The 15,629-nt window shown below is 36.4% G+C and overlaps 1 protein-coding gene across 2 annotated transcripts; it reads left to right on the forward strand.

Annotated features, from left to right (window-relative positions):
• The first annotated feature begins 9,533 nt into the window (after nt 1-9,533).
• Nucleotides 9,534-15,305, forward strand: LOC120086767. 2 transcript variants are annotated; one of them, XM_039043570.1, is made up of 5 exons: nt 9,534-9,769; nt 10,367-11,468; nt 13,128-14,020; nt 14,346-14,402; nt 14,993-15,305. In XM_039043570.1, the coding sequence occupies exons 2-5, from the start codon at nt 10,487-10,489 to the stop codon at nt 15,236-15,238; spliced, it is 2,178 nt and encodes a 725-aa protein (XP_038899498.1). In that variant the 5' UTR covers nt 9,534-9,769; nt 10,367-10,486; the 3' UTR covers nt 15,239-15,305. The 2 variants fall into 2 exon arrangements, with proteins under 2 accessions (XP_038899498.1, XP_038899490.1); XM_039043562.1 differs by having other exon boundaries at nt 9,534-9,758.
• Nucleotides 15,306-15,629: the final 324 nt, after the last annotated feature.

Here is a 15,629-nt window from a genome sequence, read left to right on the forward strand (position 1 = left end):
ATGAGCGAGATCCACATGAGCAAGATCAAAACTGTCTTCTTAGCGATGCTCACCTTACCAGCGAGATTCAGCCCACATTTCTAGCGAGATTCCCTTCTAGAGCGAGATCTTCATCACAAAATTAGCGAGATTTCCTTCTAGAGCGAGATCCTCATCACAAAATTAGCGAGATTTCATTCACCCATTTATCTTTTATTGTATATTCAATTTTTTTTTTATTATAAAGTTGTACATTATTCTTTTAATTAAGTTGTACATTATTCTTCTAATTGAGAAACTAATATTTTTTTAATTGAGAAATAAATATATTTTTTTTCCAGATCATGGCTTTAAACCCAGACCTGTTGATTTCGATGTTTTGTATGACCAGTCTATTCATCGATCATCTGTTGTATGGAAAGAGGAGAAATGTCTTACAGGCGTCGGGAGGCAGTTCTCCAGCGCACTATCCTGCTCCACCCTCGAATACTACCGCTACTACACACATCTGGATTTTATGGGGTTGCCAGATTAGGATTTATTTAGTTGGACTGGCATCTAATCACAGCCTTGGTCGAGAGATGGAGACCCGAGACGCATACATTTCATATGTCTGTTAGAGAGTGCACTATCACTCTACAAGACATAGAAATGTTGTTGGAGTTACCTGTTGACAGTGAGCTGGTCACCGGAGTGATGTATGATGAGTGGTCAGAAGTTTGTCAACTGTATCTCGGTGCAACCCCACCTGCCGACAAGAATAAAGGATCGATGTTAAGTTTAATATGGTTAGGAACACAATTTCGTGAGCTCACAGATGATGCAGACGAGAAAACCGTCATAAGATATGCGCGAACATATATATTACAAATGATGGGTGGAAGTCTGTTTTCAGATAAATTAAGTCATTTTGTTCACTTGATGTTCCTGCCACTGTAGCTAACCTCCATAATGCGGGGGGTATTCGTGGGGTAGAGCATGCTTGGCATGGTTGTATAGACAACTATGTAAAGCAACAAGACGTGAGGTTTGAGAGATAGCTGGGCCTCTCATACTTTTGTAACTATGGGTTTGGGAGTGATTTCCAACAATGGCTCCACAGCTACAACATGTTAATGGCGCTCAATTAGTTGGACGAGCCTACGGTTCTCGGTATGTTTTTAATTCAATTTAATTTTTATATCACTGATCTGGTTAATTTAAATTTTAAATTATCAATTTAAAAATTTAGGTGGAGAGACAAATTTTGTGTGACTAGGACAGCCACACATGTAGTCAGCCAGTATAGATACATGTTTGATCTGCTTCAACCTGAACAGGTACATTACACTGAACCTAATTGATTATTTTATACACATTTTTATTATATTTGTCTTTAATATTCTCTAATATAATATTTTGTGTTTCAGGTTATTTGGGAGTTGTACAAAATTATTATGCATACTTTGCCTAATTTTTATACGAATGATCAAAACATATGGCGGACGATGAGTCCTCTCATATGTTCTCACATTGGTGAGTGGCATCTTCTTGACAGGGTGATGAGACAATTCAGTTTTTAGCAGGATGTCCCATCGCCTTGTAATACTAAACCCTTACTGCATGATATTGACCTAAGAACTGGAGATTGGTCCGAAAAAGTTGCACATTTAGTAGTGCGATGGCATTATCGTGCAAGGTTTATTGCAGTGGGGGTTTCTCTTGAACAGTTTGACACAGATGTCACTCCAGAATATATTCATTAGTATAATAATATAACAAGGCGCTACGTCACTCGTCTGGGAGCAGCTGTGGGTCATCTGGTAAATGAATGAATATTATCTAATTATTTTTAATTTAAATTTATTTTAAATATTGTCTAATTGTTTTATAATTCACAGAGATCGAACAACAGTAGTGACAACCAGGTTCTTGCTCTATGTAGTGACAACCAAAGCTATATGGAGAAAATTCATTATATGTACGATATACCTATTGTTCCTCCACCAGCTCCTAGACGTAGAGGACTTGTTCGGGAAGAGGATGAGTTTGATGAGGTTGCACATAATGTGGAAGAGTTGCCCCTATGATGCAGACGCAGAGTCAAACTGATTATATTAGTCCGATGATGATGATGCCAGCATTTGGTTCAGGACATTAGGACTCAGAGGCTGGTCCTTCGTCTTCATACGTGCATGGACATGGTCGGGGTCGTGGAGAGCATAATGAATATTTATATTATGAAGCGCCTGCAGAAGTACCAGAGCAACATCAAGAAGAACCCGAGCAACCTCAAGTTCGAAGTCGACGACGACAACTAGCTCGAAATCGACGACGTCCGCCTTGTGGGACAATTTAATTTTTGTAATTATTTTTATATAAATAGATATTTAATTACATTTTCTTTTATTTTTATGAGATATATATTTTTTTAATTTATTCTTTTTAGAGGTTTAAATAAATTAATAAAATATTTTTAGAAATTGTTTTTATAAAATGAAAAATTTTTAAAAAAAAAGAAAGAAAGAAAGAAAGAAGAAGGTGTAATGTGTAATAATTAAAAAAGAAAAAAAAAAGAAAGAGCAAGGTCGAGGGTTCAAACTCCGACCTACCTTGGTCGAATTTTGAACCCTCGAGTTATTAAAAAAAAAAACAATATTTTTACAAATAGTTTGAAAACAACCTTATTTTCCTAAATAGTTTCTAAAAGGACAATATCCTTTTAATTTTCCCGACCAAAATATACTCTCTCTCTCTTTTTTTTTTAGTAGAAAAACCTATGATTTGACAAGTGAAAAATGAGTATCTACAATATGAAATAATGGGATCAACTCACCAAATCATAGCATTTAACATAGAGTAAATGTAAGTTTACAAATAAATTGGTAAATAAATAGATAATTTTTTGGAATGCCTTGAATATGTTTATTGGCGCTTCAAACAACCAAATATAGGGTCTCGCTGCCCAGTCAGTGAATCGGGGTTTAGAGGCGGCACGCCCTATGGAGGGTTCAAGGGCAACACCCTTGAAACCTATTCAAAATTTGTATTTAGCATTTTTGTTGTAGTTATTTACGATTATGACACTAGGGGTTAGAGTAGTGTGCTATATAAACTCTTTAATCCTAGAGGCGTCGTTTGTGTATTCAGAAAACATTATCTCTAGTAATATCTATGAAGCACGGACATGCGAGATATGGATAAGATAGGATACGATGATATGCCAATTTCTAAAAAACTAGGATATTGAGTAGCTTGAAGATACATTTTCTTTTTCTTAAAAAACAAAATCTAGAATATATATAAATTTAGCGTACAAGTTAATGACAATAGTACAAAATACAATACAAACACTAAAATACAATAAATACAAAAAGCACCATCTAAGATGTTGAAGTACAATAGTCAATAAAATGTAATAGAAAAATGACTCATATTGATTGGAAAAAAAGAAGAAGATTAGAGGGAGAAGTATGAAGATAAACAAAGAACTTCTTTGTTGAATTTGTGAATGTATACTTAGTCCTCTTAGTTGGAGAGTCTTTAGGATAGTTAGAGCATGGTTAAAGCTTTTGTAGGTTCTATTCTAAAATTGTTAGTGTAGTATTTATACTCCTATACACTTCTTGTAAAGATATACTTTTGATATATACATATTTAACATGGTATCGAAGCCCTTTCTCCCATAACCCCTTCTTACTTCAAATCTACACTTCTCTGTCTAGATCTGGTGGGAGTCTCCTCAGATCCGACGAGTCATCTCGCTTTTGTGCACTTCCAGATTTGGTGAGCTTCGACACAACCCAGTGGATCTCTGTTCTCCATTTTGACGCTTTGCCAACGTTCCAAATCCGCGCACTACGCTTCGCCAGCTTAACTGCACGACGTTCATGTCACGACGCTTTGCCAGACCTTTGCCCACGCGTTCCAGATTTAGTCAAGCCTTCCAGACCTCCGCCTCTACGCTTCTGTGCGTTCCAGATCTGTAACCTTTCAGATTCGTTGCTTCCAGATCCGGTGTGCTTTCAGATCTGACTCGAGCCAAGCCGCGACGATTCTACCAAGCCGAACTGATCCTGTCAAGCTGAGCCGAGACAATCCTATCAAGTTGAGCCGAGCCAATCCTGTCAAGTCGAGTCGAGTCGAGCTGATCCTGAAGGAACTCGATATAAAAAAATCCATGAGCGGAAGCGAACCATCCAAATTTCATTTTGATTGAAAGCACGAATTTAAAGTAAACATACAGATTATGCATTCTAAGTAAAATTACAACATGCTTTTTAAACTAGAAAAAAAAGGTTCAAGAGATTATACCTTTGAAGAACATTTCTTCATGTAAACCCCTCGAACTATCATGACCTCGAACATAGCAACCTTGAAGACTTTCTTCAAGAATCTCACGAACCAAAAAGGAAGACACCATCACTTGAAGCCTTCGGTATACTCGGGGTGAGAACCCAGGAGTTTTGGGTTCTAACTATTTTGGTAAGGAAGGTTTTTGAGTTTATAGGAGGAAGAAGATTAAAGAAGATGACTATTGTATAGCAAGCTTCTCAATCGTGTAGTCTCTCAGCCTATCATATAGACTTGTTATACGTCTATAAGGAAGAAAAGAATAATAAACTCTTTTATTCCATTTTACCATAAAAAACCAATTAACTACCCACTAAAGTGGTTTGAGAGAAAAAAAGATTATTATTCAAAATAATAAATAATATAAATAAATATGATAACCATCTTATCATATTATATTTATAACCTATAGTTTTAATATTGCATCATATACCATATAAACTGTACTTCTTTTTCTCTATTTTATGGCATTTAATATAAATCATATTTATATTAAAATTAACAACTATTTGAATCTTATTCAAATATTTATTTCTTCCAATTAATCTATAATATCAATTACATTATAACAATTATATCATACATAATTGAATCAATTTAATTATATCATATATAATTATATTTCCTCTTATTAATTTGAACAATTCAAATTAATCTAAAAACTGATTCTCAACTAAATCTTTTTGAGCTACCAAGGGGACCTTATGAACATGTAGCTTGAAGCTCCAACGATACGTGAATATTTAATTAAACTCCTTCATTACATTATCCACCATCCGTTAATTGTCGGGCACTCCACTAAAGACCGACAGCTGCACTATTCGCTCTACAAATATATTTATGTGTCCATTGGATATAACCAATTAATAGTATGATGACCCTTCATAAATTGCTCGTAAGTACAACTGGGGCAAATTATTGTTTTGCCACTGTAGTTACATCTAACTCCTTAAGTACCACTGATCCCTCTAATAAACAATAGATCATAGTCCTACTATATCTAAACCCCTTTCGGGCCAGGAGAGGGCGTGGCGCCATAATGTTCAAGACCCAGAATCAGCCCTTAAGGAGAGCAATTTATCTACTTACCCCTACTTCGAGAAAGGAGTGAATTCCATCTTGTGTAGCTGAGTTCCTAGCTCCCCAATCAGATGAGTCCCCAAAATGGTAGGCTTGTTGAGTCGGCGATTTGGCCACTCTCACCCATACAAATCAAAGAACTGCCCTCATAGGCAGGAGTTCACAACTCACTCAGGAATAAAGTCATGTTACCTATGGTCATCATAGTGAAATGAAAGTCTCTATTATGAATGGCGTTATATAATGAGACTAAGCATTTTGTGGTCTGGTCTTATATAAACTCCTTTGTATAGAATATCCCCGCTCGCATGTCTAATACATGAATGATCAGAATCAGATCATTTGTAGCATTTTACAACATTTGTAACATCTACAAAGTAAGTCATACTCGTAGTGTTACTAGAATAAGGTACCTAGCCTTATCCATATATTACAGACTATTTAGATTATCACTTAAATATGATCCACCTGTATGTCTCCACATACATGTTTAAGTTACAACGATAACCTTGAATGTTAGTTTACTGGTTTGGGGTTAATGCAACTAAAATATCGCATATTTCATAGACAAAGTGAATAAAATATCGAATATTATTAATCACATACAAGTTCATTCATACAAGGTTTACAAACTATAGGACCCTACGAGATTTAGGGCATCAACCCCCAACAGATCCTGTCAAGCCGAGCCAATTTTGTCAAGCCAAGTCGAGCCGAACCTATCAAGCCAAGCCGAGCCAATCTGTGTTGACTGAGCTGAGCTGATTCAGTCAAAATCAAGTTGCTGAGCCATTTTCAGTCAAGCCAAGCAGTTGAGCCAGTTTCTTTTCTTCCCAAGTTGCTAAGTCACATGGAAAAAGATCATGTATTTTGCCCTATTAATACTATTCTTGATGGGACAAATTACATTACTTGGACTCATAAAATGAAGAGTTTTCTAATTGGGCGTAAATTATGGCGCATTTATCACTGATGATATTCCTTAGCCAGTCAAGATATCGACTGAGGACGATACTAAATTCATTGAACGATTCGAGAATTGGGACAACAAAAACCATCAGATCATCACTTGCCCCAAAAATACATCTATACCAGCCATTCATATTCAATTTGATGTGTTTGATGATGCCAAGAGTTTGTGGGATTTCCTGTCTACCCAGTTCTAGTTTGTTGGCGTAGCTCACTACTATCAACTGCACAACACTCTTGTTAATCTTAATCAAGAGACAGGGCAATCCGTTAATGACTATTTGGCCACGCTTTAGCCAATTTGTACACAATTGGATCAAGCTAAAATTAGTACTGATCACCTTCGTTTTATCAAGGTTCTTATGGGGCTTCATCTAGAATATGAGTAGATCCGTGCTGCTTTGCTACATTGTAGTACTCTCTCATCACTGGATGCAGCAATCTGGGAAATTTTGTTTGAAGAAAAACATCTGGGTATCACTTTTTCCAAGCAATATGAAGTTGTACTCGCAAGCACTCATTTGCCTGGTACTTCTGGAGCTACCTTATGTAAAATTTTAAGCTTACTGGACACAAGTTTGCTGGCTGCCCAAAATTTGAGTGCAGATACTGTCACAAATGAGGTCATATTCTAGACAATTGCCCTACACGACCACCATGACTGCGGGACATACTTCCAAGTCTCGACATTTTAAACCTATTCCTAACTCTGCTTTTGTTGTTGCTGTTGCCTTCTCTACTGATTCTGAACCCTCCTCGTCTACTTTTCAAATGAGTGACATACAAGACTTGCTTAAACAGGTGATTTCATCCAATTCCTCAACGTTTGCGGTCTCCCTAGGTAATAAGTGGCTTCTTGATTCTGCTTGTAGAAACCATAGATTTTTCTCTTCTGACTACACCCACTCCTGCTAAATCTCATCCTCCCATTTACGCTGCTGATGGAAGTTGTATGACCATATCCCATGTTGGTTCCATTGACACTTCCACGTTCCAGCTTTCCAATACTTATTGTGTTCCAAATCTGACCTTTAACCTTATCTCCGTTGGGCAGTTGTGTGATCTTGGTTTAACTGTGTCTTTTTCTTCTACTGGGTGTCAGGTTCATGATTTGCAGACGAGACAGACAGTTGGTATATGTCGTAAAGTGGGAAGATTATTTGAACCCACATCACTTCCATAAATGACATCTGGTCGGTGTCTCTTAGCAGTTGCTGTAGCCAAACAGTGACCATTTTTTCAAACATATGTCAAAAATGCCTTTCTTAATGGGACCTTATCTAAGGAAGTGTACATGCAACCATCCCTAGGCTTCTTTTTTTCATCCTAGAAGGTTGTCTCCTTCGTCGAGCATTGTATGGTTTGAAGCAAGCCCTTCGGGCCTGGTTTGCAACTTCTAGTTCCACCATCATTCAACTTGGATATACGTCTAATCCTCATGACGCGACACTATTACACGATAGACAACTCATGGTATTATTCTTCTTCTCCTTTATGTTGACGGTATGATTATTACTGGTGATGATCCTCAGGCTATTTTTGATCTACAATGCTACCTTGGCGAATACTTTGAGATGAAGGATTTGGGCTCACTTAGTTACTTTCTTGGCCTTAAAGTATCATTGCGCTCTGCTGGATATTCGTTGTCTCAAGCGAAGTATGCCTCAGATCTTTTGATGTGCTCCGATATCACTGACTCTGCTACGACTCTAACACCACTTGATCTCAATATTCGCTTGACTCTATTTGATGGAGTTCCACTTGAGGATGCCAGTCTCTATCGTCAATTTGTTGGCAGCCTTATTGATCTGACAGTCACTTGTCCTGACATTGCATATGCTATTCACATTATTAATCAGTTCATGGCTGCTCCTCGGACCATTCATTTTACTGTTGTTCTTCGTATCCTCCGTTATGTTAAGTACTTTGGGACATGGACTTCAGTTCTCTTCCCAGTCTTCCTTGGTTTTATCCGACTACTTTGATGTTGATTGGGCTGGTGATGCTACTGACCGGGGTTCTACCTCCAGTTACTGTTTCTACCTCGGTGACTTTCTCATTTCTTGGCGAAGTAAGAAACAGAGTGTTGTTTCCTATTCTAGTCCGGAGTCTGATATTGTGCTCTGGCTGATGCTACATTAGCGCTCTTGTGGCTTCGTTGGCTTCTTGCTGATATGGAAATCCCTCAGTTGTTTGCAACCATCCTTGTCTGTGACAATCGTAGTGCCATCCAGATTGTCCACAATGATGTTTTTCATGAGCGCACCAAGCATATCGAGAATGATTCTCACTTTATTCATCATCATCTCCTGAGTAAAACTTTACTTTTACGATTTATTTCCACCACTGAGCAATCCGCTAACATTTTTCACCAAAACTTTGTCTCCCGGTCGTTTTCTCCAACTACTTAACAAACTCAAGATGATTCCAACTTTACCACCTTGAGTTTGAGGAATGGTGTGAATGTATACTTAGTCCTCTTAGTTGAAGAGTCTTTAGGATAGTTAGAGCATGGTTAGAGCTTTTGTAGGTTCTATTCTTAAACTGTTAGTGTAGTATTTATACTCATGTATACTTCTTGTAAAGATATACTTTTGATATATACATATTTAACATAATTGTTAAAGATGTTCAAGTAGGTTATATTTTGGTGGACTTTGTAGGGATTCAAATGTGAAGATGAAGATTAGATGAATCTAGAGTTTGGTTTTTTATTTTTTTTCCTTTTAGTTTTGGGCTCGAGTAGTGAGTTTTTTTAATAGGTTGCCTAGTTTTAGATTGGAAAATATTAATTGAGTTGCTTATATTTTTTCTTTAGAAAAAGATAAATATAAAAATAGATACGTCAAATAACGTGTCAGATATGTATCGGAGAAGTATCTGAAAGTATCGGTATCTGATACATGTCTGATACGGATTCAGAGTAATACTGTTCTGCCCTATGGACGTAGCTAACACACTATTAGTGAACCATGTATATATGTATGTCAATTCTTTTATGTTTTTATATATTCTTTAATTGTTGATTTCATAACATAAATAAATAAATAAATAAATAAATAAATAAATAAATAAATAAATAAATATTTGTGAAAAAAAGAGGATGGAAAATGTAAGAAGTTTCACGCGCCAATGGCTGCACGTGCGATCGTTTCTCGTTGAATTTTCAGATTCCCCCTTCATTTCATTCACTCACAGAACTTTTTCTTTGCTACTCCTACTCTCCAAATTTCCTCCAAAATCTCTCGTTCTCCAAATTGAGTTCTTCAAAATTTCCTTCGAGAATTGCATCACACCATTTCTCGGACTTCTTCTACTCTCCTCAGCTTCCAATCCCACATTCAAGAAACTCGGTGCTCAGATCTTGATTCTACTTCCACCCATTCAACAAGATCCATGTAATTTTACTGTAATCACTTAATACCTTTTTATTTCCGCAATCTTGGTTCTTTTCTTCAATCCTGGTTCTTTTCTTCGTTGATTTCATGCCTCCATGTGAAATTTTTTGTTTTCCAAGTAGCTTGAAAGAGTTTGCGGTTGATTCTTACTTAGCAAAGAGTATAACTGCGCTGCGTTTTCTAATTCCTGGAGGACGTGATGTATGAGTGTTATGTAAGAATATGATTGCGGTTGATTTGGGAAGTTTAGTTAATGTGTTACGTAGATTGATTAGAAAATGTTACATTCCTGTTTATTGCATGCTTCTTGGTTACTCATGGCTTCAGAAAACTTATAATTGAGGTGAATTATCATTTATTTTTTAGTGTCCTTACTAATTGTGTAGATGAGCTTTTCTTTTTGGTTCTTGAACATTTTTTATCAGGCAAGAGAAATGGAGCTTGCGAATTTAGCCATTTTCTGTCTACCGACCCTTGTTTGAGAACTTGAGAATGCATTTTTTCTTTCATTTTCCTTTATCAGTTAACAGCACCAATATGAAATTTAGTTCTTTGTAGATTTACATTAAAGTGAGATTAATCATCTCGTGTCTTTTTTTTTTTGGTAGAATTCTATACTAAACTGCTGGCTGCTGCAAAGGATCTTGGTTATAGCATTTGGCTGTTTATGGTGGTCCAAGGTTCCAAAGCGCAATAATCCTTGGTAATGTAGAAAATTGAAGGAACAGATGGAAGGGAACAACAGAGGAGATTTTCTAGGAAATGTTGTCAAGCCATCTTCTTTAAGGCCTAGTGGCAGTTTTAAGCCTGCATTATCAGGAAAATCAACGCCTAGAGGTTCCCCTTCATTTAGAAGATTACATTCAAGTCGAACACCTAGAAGAGAAGCTAGGAGTACTGGCTATGGTTTGCAGTGGATTCGAAATAATAAAGTCTTGTTTTGGCTATTGTTAATTACTCTGTGGGCTTATCTTGGGTTTTATATTCAGTCAAGGTGGGCTCATGGTGAAAATAAGGATGAGTTTTTGGGATTTGGAAGTCAACAGAGTCACCAGAAGTTAGACTCTGAACAGAATCAGTCCCACAATCTGATTACAACTAACAATCATTTAGTCGTTGAAAATAGATCCGGTGATAATAATGGGAGTGATGGAGGAGTGGTAAATGTGGTTTTGGCTACCAAGGGAAATGGTGTTTCTGCTTCTAAGAAAACAAAACCAAGGAAAAGAAATAAGAAATCAAAGCGCAGTAAAGCACGTAACAAGGGGAAAATCCCTTCTGAAGTCACAAATCATGACATAGAAGAGCAGGAGCCTGAAATTCCTTTGAAAAATTCTTCTTATGGAATGCTTGTTGGCCCATTTGGTTCAACAGAGGATAGAATTTTGGAGTGGAGTCCTGAGAAGCGTTCTGGCACCTGTGATAGGAAAGGGGATTTTGCGCGTCTTGTTTGGTCTAGAAGATTTGTGTTGATATTCCATGAACTGTCAATGACGGGAGCTCCTATTTCAATGATGGAGTTGGCAACAGAGCTTTTGAGCTGTGGGGCCTCAGTTTCGGCTGTAGCTCTTAGCAAGAAGGGTGGCTTAATGTCAGAGCTTTCAAGAAGGCGGATCAAAGTGCTTGATGACAAAGCTGACCTCAGCTTTAAAACAGCCATGAAGTCAGATCTGGTGATTGCTGGATCTGCAGTGTGTGCATCATGGATTGGTAAGAGCCTTTTCACAATTTTTGTCTATTGTATATGAAATACGGTAGGTCTTGGCCCCATTTACTAGTCAGAAATGATAATGTGAATGTAAAAATCTCTCTTTATTTGCTTTCATAATGGCTGGAAATCATTTTTCAGAGGTGGATCTGACCTAACATAAATGATGGTTCTTAATTTAAATTTCTTTATTTTCTTAATGTCTATACACAAAATTATTGATAGCACACCCTTCAGATAATTTTTGGAACACAAAACTAGAGGTACTATACTCATTCCCAAATATTTCATTATGATTGTGTTGTATACCTATTCCTGATTAATGGAATAGTACCTTACAAAAAATTTATAGCTCTATTGCCTGGAAGGGATTGTGACTGTTCTTTTATTCTTACCAAAAGACCTTTTATTATTATTATTATTATTATTTAAAAACAAAATTCTCTATCCCCCCTCTCTCTCAATATATGTGTGTCTGTGTGTAAACATATATATATAATTAATACCACATTTTTACCCAGGAGAATGAAACAATAATTAATAAGAGCTAAGGTCTCACAAAAAGAAGGGTTAGAGGAAAGAGTGCATGAAACTGATTATTTTGATAATTTTGAAATTTCGTTGATGTCATTCAAGTTGATTTTTTTCCCGTCATGCAACACTTGTCTCAACTACATTACTTTTGTTCTGTTTTCTCATTTTCCAGATGAGTCAAACAGTCTGTATTCTAACCTCGGTTTTCTGTAATCAATATACATTTGTTCTTGTCCTATTAATTCTTTGTCGTAGCAAATTCGGCTCATTATGAAATGTTGTGCATCTACTCTGACTGATGGACTAATAATTCCTATATAAGTATGAATTGTGATTAATGTATCAAAATGTTTGTCAAAGTTGATAATGTTTTCGTTGAAATATGGAAGTTATTTGGTTTTACAGACTGACTGACTTCTTTCCCAGGATTTTGTTTCCAGCTCATAATTGGACAGTTTCGTTGCTTTTCTTTTTTACTTCGTTCCTTCAAACTTTTTAACTGTTGGACACTCTTGTTCAGTGTATTAGTTCAGCGTGTATAGATAGATGATAAAGCTTATATTCTTCAATTGATATAAATTATACAGTATCTTTTGAATTCTAAATCAATGATTTTTGTATTGAAACCATATGCAAGTAATTGAGTATTCAATATTAAAGTAAATGTTAAGGATCAATCAAAGTTGACTGGAGACGCTTGTATGTATAGTTGGAGGCCTGTTCCTTGAAATGAAAACATTGCTCGATTCCTTTCTTATTAGCCTATGAAAGTGTTGGATTTCCTTTATCTCTTATAATAATGTAACTATTGTTTAAATGTCCAGGGTCATCAATGTATAGTGCCTATTTAATGATAAATTGTGGTCTTCGTTGGAGGTCCTCATTGCCTCTCAAATTATTTTGTTACTAATTTGTTTCTGCCATGAATGTTTTTTTTTGGCATAATTCATTTTCCTGCTTCTTTTGACTCGTGATTCATGAAAGGCTTGTCAAACTTTCTTTGAAGATTGGTAGAAAGAGCAAAGTTATCTTTAAATGTTGATTTCTTCTTTTGTCAACATCTGTTGATGTGCTTCTATTATTCAAGCTGAGCATGTATTAGTCGTTCATATTTTTCTTCTATTCAGATGGCTATATTGAGCATTTTCCGGCTGGTGCAAGTCAAGTTGCTTGGTGGATCATGGAAAACCGTAGAGAGTACTTCAATCGGTCTAAAGTTGTTCTTGACAGAGTGAAAATGCTAATTTTCATATCAGAGACACAATCAAAGCAGTGGCTAAATTGGTGTCAAGAAGAAAATATAAAACTGAGATCTCAACCTGCAATTGTACCACTCTCTGTTAATGATGAACTAGCTTTTGTAGCTGGAATTTCATGTTCTCTCAATACTGAGTCTTCCAGCCCTGAGAAGATGGTTGAGAAAAAACAGTTATTGCGTAATACAATTCGAAAGGAGATGGGTGTGGCTGATAATGATGTGGTTGTAATGACTCTGAGCAGCATAAACCCTGGAAAGGGTCATTTCTTGCTTCTTGAATCAAGCAACTTGTTGATTGACCAAGGACTTAAGGGAGATGATTCTAAGATTAGAAATCCAGATGATTCAAGTCCATCACGGCCAAAATTGGGCAGAAGGCGTTACATGAGAGCTTTGCTTGAAAAATTGAATAATAGTGGATTGTCCTTGAAAGAACCACCTATCTTGAATGAGAGGATTATAAACTTGAATGAGTCGAGAAAAAATAGCATTGAAAAACTTTATCTACATGGCCCTGTTAATGATACGACCAGTGTAACAGGAAGGAGACTGCTGGTTGATAGTGGAGAAAGGCCGGAAATGTCTTTCAAGCTCATAATCGGTTCTGTTGGATCCAAGAGCAACAAGGCCGTTTATGTCAAAAGACTTCTAAGGTTCTTGTCACAGCATTCAAACTTGTCACAGTCAGTGATGTGGACTCCTGCAACTACTCGTGTTGCATCACTTTACTCTGCTGCAGACATTTATGTTATAAATTCCCAGGTGATCTACTTTTAAAGAATCGCTCATGTCAAAGCAGCAGTAGTTGCGATATCCATATAGTCCAGTGAAATTAAATTGTGCATCTTAGAATGTTTGGAAATTTATCGCTCTTCATGAAATATAGAGCATGTAAAAAAAAAAAAAAAAATTAATAATTATATGGAAATTCAAGCAGAAATCCCATTGTGGGTCAAATAAGCTGGTTTTAACATTCTCACTCTATTAGCGAATTAAAATGGATCTTTCCTTGATGTAGAATTTTTTGGCATATGCAAATTCGAGCACATTGCTTATATCTCGTGTACTGATCTTCAAAGTGTTACAGGGACTAGGTGAAACATTTGGACGAGTAACTATTGAAGCAATGGCATTTGGTCTTCCGGTATGAGAATCAACTTGACTGGTTATTTCATTTAAGCTGGTCTTCATATAGAGTAACTTTTCTCTGCCATTTCTTCTGTTGCATTCCAACTGCACTTGCTTCGATTCATGTCTAGGACAACCCCTACTCCGAAACCAAACTAAAACAAAAGAAAATAAAGATGATTAAGATCACTAACCATTGAAACCATGTTCAGCGTTCTGGCTGTATACTCTCTGAGAATGTTGTCCTCCACCCATACATGGAAGCGCCCCTTCACTTAAAATTTAGCGGAAGCCCTTTGACTAGTTTCATATTCAGTTTGTTTTCCCTAGAATTCTCCGCGTCCTCCACATTTTATTATGTCATCTCTTACAAAAGGAAGTCTAAATTTATCAGGCTAATCATCTGCAAAATGTGGCTGGAGAAGTATAAATATTCAACAAGTTTTAATTTTGATTCATAGGCTTATGTGTAATGTTGAATTTGCAGCCTTGCCTATAGAGTTCTTATTTCAAATAACTCTGTTATTATTCTCCTTTCATTACCTATCATTAGAGACTGAAAAAAATGCCTAATTTAACAACACGATCACTCGATGCACGGGACAGGTCCTAGGAACTGATGCTGGAGGAACAAAGGAGATTGTTGAGCACAATGTGACAGGTCTTCTTCATCCTTTGGGACGTCCAGGTACTCAAGTTCTTGCACAAAACTTGCAGTTTCTATTAAAAAATCCACAGGTAAGGGAGAAAATGGGAACTGAAGGAAGAAAGAAGGTAAAGAAAATGTACTTAAAGCGGCACATGTACAAAAAATTCGTAGAGGTCATTGTCAAGTGTATGAGAACAAAGTAACATCTACGTAGGATTTGAGATTTCTCATTCTTTTATTGCTGGTAAAAATTGAAGAATTTGAGCAACATATTGGCTACTGTTGAGTTTACTTTGAGAAATATATAGAATAATCTCTTTGATTTCTCCAAAGATTGTTGTTACTGTTTGGAATTAATAGCAAGCTGGGAGGTTTGATAGGAGAATGGAAAAGAAAGAGAGAAAGAGATTAGGGAAAGTTAGGACTAAAAGTTGAAACCAAAAGGATTGACTGATGCCCATCTGATTTCAGCTAGGTTTGATCAATGAGCATCAGTTGGGGTTTTAGGGAAGTTGATGGACTAAAACAGTTAGGAAAGTTGAGGGGCTAAAACAAAATAGTTAGAAATTTAAGGACTAGAATGGAAAAAATATA

Source organism: Benincasa hispida, chromosome 1 (assembly GCF_009727055.1).
Source record: "Benincasa hispida cultivar B227 chromosome 1, ASM972705v1, whole genome shotgun sequence".
Classification (NCBI taxonomy): domain Eukaryota; kingdom Viridiplantae; phylum Streptophyta; class Magnoliopsida; order Cucurbitales; family Cucurbitaceae; genus Benincasa; species Benincasa hispida.

Coding starts and splice junctions, on each gene's coding strand:
- LOC120086767 (XM_039043570.1), top strand. CDS start 10,487: ATGGAAGGGAACAACAGAGGAGATTTTCTAGGAAATGTTGTCAAGCCA. Junction 11,469..13,127: donor AGTGTGTGCATCATGGATTG/GTAAGAGCCTTT, acceptor TCTTCTATTCAG/ATGGCTATATTGAGCATTTT. Junction 14,021..14,345: donor TTTATGTTATAAATTCCCAG/GTGATCTACTTT, acceptor AAAGTGTTACAG/GGACTAGGTGAAACATTTGG.